This window comes from Perca fluviatilis, chromosome 5 (assembly GCF_010015445.1).
Source record: "Perca fluviatilis chromosome 5, GENO_Pfluv_1.0, whole genome shotgun sequence".
In the NCBI taxonomy this organism is placed as follows: Eukaryota; Metazoa; Chordata; class Actinopteri; order Perciformes; family Percidae; genus Perca; species Perca fluviatilis.
The window spans coordinates 40,410,019-40,417,518 of record NC_053116.1 but is presented as its reverse complement, the minus strand read 5'-3'; the positions used below and the strand labels follow the sequence as shown (position 1 = coordinate 40,417,518).

General features: G+C 41.4%; 1 protein-coding gene across 1 annotated transcript in view; it reads right to left on the bottom strand.

Moving 5' to 3' along the window:
* The window catches only part of kcnd1 (potassium voltage-gated channel, Shal-related subfamily, member 1), a 1,001,373-nt gene that overhangs the window by 1,186 nt on the left and 992,687 nt on the right, over positions 1 to 7,500 (bottom strand). Inside the window, exons 8-9 of the mRNA XM_039799938.1 lie at positions 4,781 to 5,031; positions 1 to 1,559 (exon numbers count right to left, since the gene is read on the bottom strand). The exon at positions 1 to 1,559 is cut by the window's left edge and continues 1,186 nt beyond it. Coding sequence (XP_039655872.1) covers positions 1,352 to 1,559; positions 4,781 to 5,031 — 459 coding nt within the window. The 3' untranslated portion in view covers positions 1 to 1,351. The remainder of the gene's footprint in view (positions 1,560 to 4,780; positions 5,032 to 7,500) is intronic.

Genomic DNA, 7,500 nt, shown 5'->3' with positions numbered 1-7,500 from the left:
TTAGAACGGCTCGGTTTAGTCCCTAAAGTTAAGATCAGCTCAGTGTCGTTGTGTGAACAGTATTCAGGCTCAGCATAGATCAGTTAAACCCAGTTTTCAGAGTTCGGTTAACATGTTAGATTCATTCGTTTCAGCAGCGTCTGGGTCATGCCTCCAAGATTTTTTTAATCTTTCATCTCTTGCAACCTTGGATAAAAGCTCAAGAGTTCTAGCTCATGTTTCCCTTACTTTCCTAAAAAGCGACCTGAAGTGTCTTCAGCAGCTGAATAAGAGCCAGTGGAGAAATCATCCATACATATTCCCGAACTCCATTTGATTTGAGATACATTTTCATCCTCCTCTAAGACATCTTGACCCATTGTTGGGCTTTTAACCTACAAAACCTTTACATTTCAAGGAAAAGAGCTCCAACACTTCACTCAACTGAGCAGCGTTGATCCCGTCTGTCGCAGTAAAAGAAAAGAAACCATCCTGGTTTGGTAAAGCCAAACACTATACGCCTGCTAGCCGTCACCTGCTGTTTTAACCACAACAACAAACATCCAAAGTAATCAAAAAGTTGTAGCCATGGCCTCTGAAGCCGCTGAGGATTGTTTGGTTGTATACAGATCATCTCCGTCACTTCTTTGTCCAATCACAGATGAGTTAGACCAGCGGTCGGCAGTCCTTCAGATTCATCAAAAACCAACAGGCAAATTTCTCTTTTGAGAAATAAAACAGTCCGTTGACGCCAGGTTAAGACTTAAAAATAAGACCGTTGTCCTCGGCAGCAATCATTTTGTAGCCCTCCTCTTAAGGATTAAGGTGAGGAGGATGCAACATTTACCCAATGATTCAACCTGTCAGTTGGCTTCGGGGTCATTCTTTGGGAGTCTTGGCATCTTTTCCATTGGATGAACTCTCTCTGGGGTTTGTGCAATGAGATTCAAAAGGTCAGAACTGTGAAAGGGAGGCAAATCCCCTCCTTATGCATTGTACACCAACACACGTTGAGGTAAAATGCATGAGGAGGAGATCCTTAAGACTTGGGAAAGTCTTTGGGAGAACAATTACGGTTCCTATTCAAATTCCTTGCCTTTGATTTTTGCTCCAGTTGGCTGCCGTTGCCTGGTTGTCTCCTTTATGGAAAGCCATTCTGTCTCCATGTTATCTCCTTTAATCCACAAAATGGTGAGAGGAAGTGAAAGCAAACCAGCAGTACTCAAAATATCCATCTGAGTAGTCCCCGAAATCTCAGCTTGCAGTTCCCTGGGTTCAAGATTAGAGGTTCAAAGGAAGTTCAGAGTTCACGGAGAGGTTGGCTGGTGGGGCGGCAGGGTTTGGAGGGGGAAGTCTAGGGCGTGGTCGGAGGTTATAAGGAGGAGATTTTGACGTTGTCGTGGGTGTATGCGGTGGCCCGGGTGTTGCGCAGGATGCCAGGGACGGGCGCGGGCGACGAGGGGAGGCTCTCATCAGGCGAGTTGGCGGGTGGCGTGGGGATGCTGATGATGGCAGCGCTGAAATCTGGTTCCCCGCAGTTCAGCTTCAGGTCACACATCTGGGCGTTCAGACTGGAACGACTGAGGAGAGAAACAAACACGAGAGATTTTATTTCATCAATGAGGAAAAAAAAGACTTAAAATAAAAAGTAGAAGGAAGCGAGAGGGCGCGATGCAGACTCAGGGTTCAACGGTTTCAAAGGTCCGGTTGGGCAAGTGAATAAAACATTGAAGTTGCCCGAAGTAAATTTTTACTGGCCACTAAACAAATTGGTTTTTTACATTTAAAAAAAGTTACAAAAGCATAAAAAACTTACATTCTGGCGAGGAACATGCCTGAATGATTTTTATTTTTTAACTTCAGTTGCGTATATAATCTGTTTTATTTCTTCTCGGTAATCTAACGTACACGTCTCGGTGGTGCAAACACTCGTTTTTGAAAAGTTTCGGGACGGGGGAAGGATGAGGAAAACAAACAAATGACTGACAGGAGAAACTAATAAAGAGTCGTCATGCTAAAGAAAGGATGAGGAGGTCCCACATTGTGTCATTTGTGATTTTTTAATCCTCTGGTATGGTCGATAAATCCCAGTCGTGCTACTTCTAATGTACCAGGCTAACCCATCAAAAAAAAACATCAAACTTAAAAAAATATTTATTTTTTAAGTTGTCAAGAACGTCGGAAAAAAAGCGTCAAATGTCAAACAAAACGGAAAAAAAGTCTAAAATGTTGAAAGTGGCAAAAAGCTTAAAAATATCTGAAAGAAATGCCAAAAGTGCTAAGCGCCAACTTAATTCTTTTATTGGCCAACGGCACGTTCAAATCAAATCATTCTCCGATGGGGCCAAGAGAACGATGACGTCATTTATGATACAATGTGCAACTTGGTCGTTATATTTATTCCCCCGATGAGGCGTTTTACTTTTCCCAGGCCATTGGGCAACCCTTAGGCCTCCTGCACACTGGCTGCGTGGCGTGAGCGTGTCAGCTGCGTGGCTGTTTTTATTTGGGCTCCCATGGTAACAGGTTAGAGCGTGCACGCTGCTCAGGCGCGGCTCGAGCCATGGAGTAAATGCGTGCGCGCTAGAAATAGGGCCGAGGCCTATTTTTCACGCAACACGCCAGCGTGTTGGAATCGTTTCCAGCCAACATAGAATATAAAAAGATGTTAATATGTCATTTAGACACAAATACATATTAATAAATGTCATGTTGATGTTTGAAAGTCTCGAGGTTTTGATATAAATGCAGATATATGAATGTAATTTAAAAAATAATAATAAACAATTATCGATTTTCAAATATTGCACCTGTCAATCCAGAAGAAAATATTCTGGAGCCTATTTTGCGTCAATACTGCTGACGTTGTCTTTGCTGTAATCAGATCAGAATATATTTATGTTTATGGGAGACATCCATGTGTTCAGACAAGGCTAGCAGCAGCAGCAGCGCCGCGTCAGACACCTTTCTGGTGGGTAAAGACATAGAAAACACCACGCAGCCGCCAGGCAGCTGACATGCAATAGAAACGCCACGCTCACGCCACGCAGCCAGTGTGCAACCGGCCTTATTGTAGAAGAGATTCTTCCACGATGTCACAAAGTCTGCATGAACTAAAAATGTTCCAACTTGAAAAAAATGATTTGTGCTAATCCTGAAAGTACTTCATGCGCTGCTAGCTAGCTTATTCACAAGACTATTGTGATTGGTTTAAAGAAATGCCAATAAACCAGAGCACGTTTTTCTCCCATCCAGGAATGCTGTGTGGACTAGACAGACCTTCCTCCGCAGCGCTGTGGAGGAAGGTCTGGACATGCGAGACTAACAAAATATGTCATATTCACACAAGCAAAACCAAATCCCCCAGAAGAACTAAACTTACTGAATAAATGTTTCATCAACCACCGACCAAACTCTGTGAAAATAGCTAAGTATTTAAGAAAATCACAAAGTTTTACATTTATTTAACTGTTAAAAGTCAAGGCTGTTGAACTAATTCTGTCTTAAGTCCAACAGTCTGTGTTTTACAGGATGTTTATCAGTGCTTTATCTTTGGTTCTTCAGTACAGTTGTTAGTTGTACAGTTTATCGGCCGTCAGTTTTCAGCAGACGGTCTTAAAGAGACAGGCGCTAGAAGGTAACTTTCAGACAGACAGTATGAGAAAAATAAAGTGTTTTTGTGAACCTTAACCCTCGTGTTGTCCTCCCAGGTGAAAATAGAAATGTAACACTATTTTGTACACTTTTTTTTCAATGTTTTTGTCCATTTTTTTGGCTGTTGACGCGTTTGTCCACTACCACCAGTACTGTACACGCGCCACTTACCAACTTATTACCACTACTGTTACACTTGCTGTTGGAATTCATGGTCAATAAACCTCTTTTAAAGGAAATTACACAAAATTGTTGAGTCAAAAAAGCAGAAATCATGAATTATTTTTACTAATATTAGAGGAATGTATGTTGATGGATAATCACAGACTGGTGTATGTCAAAGTTTAGTCCGCATACTGTTTAGAAACCGTTTACATTCTTTTTAAAATGCTATAAAATTGAAGAAAACACTCAAAATGTAATGAAAGTATAGTGATCATAAGTTGTATTTGTGGAGAGTATTGTAGGGAACCATCCATGTTATTTCTGGGTAATTTGGTTAAAAAGAAACCAATATTTCTGATATAGACATTTGGACAACATGAGGGTTAAAGCATAATAACATGTTCTAGTAGAAACCCAAAATACAAGTTTAAACTGAAATAAAAATTAGCATGATATAGGACCTTTAAATCCTAGAGACCTTTACTAGAGGTGTTGAAATTAATCAAATAATTGATGCATGGAATCGTGGACATGGACGATGCTGCATCGATAATCGGCCGGCTCATCATCGATTATTTCTGTTTATAATGTAATGTAGGCCTGACAACATTTCTGTTTACATATTCTGGTATGTTTTTGCACATTCAGGAAGTGCCATGTGCTCAGTGCTGTATAGTTTCATGTATCCAAGTTATTTAGTATTAGAGCTCTGCAGAATGTTTGGTTTTTGAAGCTTGAGAAGCTCTGAATTAAATATCCTACATGGCTTTAATAGAAACATGGATTTGACGCATCGTGATGCATCGAGATATCGAATCAAATTGAATCACTGACATGATAATCGAATCGAATTGAATCGGGAGATCAGTGAAGATTCACACCTCCATTTATCAGTGCTTTATCGTTGCGTCTTTGTGTCTTCTGTACTGTCGTGTATTTTTATGTCAGTATGTTGTCGTCAGTAATCGTTATCTGTCTTTACGTTTGTGGTGGTATGGAGGTGTTTTTGATGTGCAGCGTGTCCAGCTCCTGGATGCTCCCGCGGCTGACGGACACCGTGGAGTTAGCCAATCGCATCGCGGCTCTCCTCCTGGCGCGGCGCGGGCAGCAGCCGGTGGAGTTGTTCTGCGCCCCCTGCTGGCTGGACAGGGAGGTGCTGCGACTGGTCCTGTAGCCCACGGACTCCGTTATGCAGAGCTCGCTGTAGTTGATCTCGTTTGTGAACTCGTGGTTCTGTGAAGAGAGGGAGGAGGAGGGAGGAGGAGGGAGGAGGAGGAGGGAGGAGGGGAGGAGGGAGGAGGGAGGAGGAGGGAGGACAGACTCCTTTAGTTAGTGCCGGTCGCTCATGTTGGCTTACAGAAACTCACAGAGCAGTGGTTCTCAAACTTTTTTCAAAAATGTTCCCCTTTTGAATTGTTTCTTTAAGCCAAGTAATAACAGCCTTGTTACTATTAAACATTTTTGTTAAATATCTAAGGTAGAGTACCCCTAGGTAAACACTGCATCAGAGAACATATGTCAAACTCGAGGCCCCGGGGGCCAAATCCAGCCCCTCTCAGGTTTTGATCCGGCTGCATTTCAATTTAGGTTCACAATAAATTTAGGCCCACATAGTTTTTGTCGCATTTTTGTCGCATTTTCGACTTCTTTTCCGGCGGTTTATGCACTTTCTTTCAATGCTTTAGGCACTTTGTTTTAACAGGTTTGATGCTTTACTCGATGTTTTGCCACTTTTTTATGATGTTTTTGGCGCTTTTTCCAACTTTTTTGGCGCTTTTTTTTCAACGTAGCCTATTTGTCACTGGCTTTTTTGGGGCTTTATGAGGCCTAAAATGTAAGTGGGAAGACTACAGTATATGAGACATGCTATAATACAGTCAAAATATTTGACTTTTTCTCTTAAATAAATACAATCTCTACATGTCTGGCCCTTGATATGATTCTTGATATGATATGATTTTCCAGTGTGGCCCTCTGGGAAACTGAGTTTGACCCCCCTGCATTAGAGGATTTGAGGGTTAATGCCCGACGAGGTGTCCATTGTCAGGTATTAATGGACGACGGCAACAACAAGACAAGCTAGCTACCAGCCATGTCATTGTCCCCAAAAATATATAACCATTTTTAAAAACAATTTTTATCCGCGTTGTGTGACATTACTGTCGGCCGCAGCCTGAAGTAGTGACCTAAACCGTGAACAGGATGTGAGATGAGGGCTGGGCGATAGGGAGTAAATCAGATATCACGATATATTCTTGACCACTAACCTCAACATCGATATTGCGGCAATATTCTAGGGTTGACTATTGGTGCTTTAACAAAATATCTTCACACTTAAAGGAACACGCCGACTTATTGGGAATTTAGCTTGTTCACCGTAACCCCCAGAGTTAGACCAGTCCATACATACCCTTCTCATCTCAGTGCGTGCTGTAATGCTGTCTGACGGCTCCAGCGGCATCAGGCCAGCACAGATCCTGCAGGTGACTGGTTCCAGTAATCCTACTGCTCCCAATAAGTGACAAAATAACACCAACATGTTCCTGTTTACATGTTGTGATTTGTAGGGTCACAGCATGTACAAAAAACAAGGTCACATGAAACACAGCCATCTTCTAACCGTAAACAAACCGGGAACTATATTCTCAGGTGGAAGAATATAGTACTTGGGCGGAGTGATATGCTCGCAGCAAGCCTGTCTGAGAATATAGTTCCCGGTTTGTTTACTGTTAGAAGACGGCTGTGTCTCATGTTACGTTGTTTTTTGTACACGCTGACTCTACAAATCACAACATGTTAACAGGACTATGTTGAGTACGGATATTGTCACTTTGTCCTGATGGAGCAGTAGGCTGGTTGGAACCAGTTACCTGCAGGATCTGTCTTAAACTAAGCTAATGCTGGAGCCGTCAAGACAGCTACAGCACACGGAGATGAAGAAGGGTATGAACGAATCTAACTCTGGGGACTATGGAATAAGATAAATTCCCAATAATCGGCGTCGTCTAATATACATAATCATCAGTAATGTGGATATAATGACTAAGTGGGTAAAGGTGAATAATAGAACAGCTAGAACAGTCTGGTAAGTTTAGAAAATGACATCACTTTACTGTAATGCAGCCTTTACAACCAGGAAAAGAGACTTATGTCTTATCACGATATCACAATATCCAAAATCTAAGACGATATCTAGTCTCATATCACGATATCGATATAATATCAATATAGTGCCTAGGGGTGGGGGAACCGATACAGCATAGTATCGCAATATTTTTTCGTGGCAATACTGTATCGATACACAGACACCAAGTATGGATCTTTTATTATATATTTGTTGGTCAGTCTGTCTGCTTGACAATCTGATTTTGCAGCAATAAATTTGAAGTGAGATGAACAGACAGAGAAAAGTATATTTTTAGATAAAACAGATGTTGAAAAACTGTTCCTTTGGGGACATCATTTGAAATTGGGAAGAATTTGAAGTTGGAAAAAAGGTAATACATTGCAAGAATATTACAATATCTTTAAAATCGCAATAATATGGTATCGTGACACAAGTATGGGGATGATATCGTATCGTGAGGCTTCTGGTGATTCCCATCCCTAATATTGCCCAGTTCAGAGGAGCTAGTAAGTCTTTTAATGTAGCGCATTAATTTAGAACAGTAAACAATGTAACAGTGTCCTATAACACTTTAT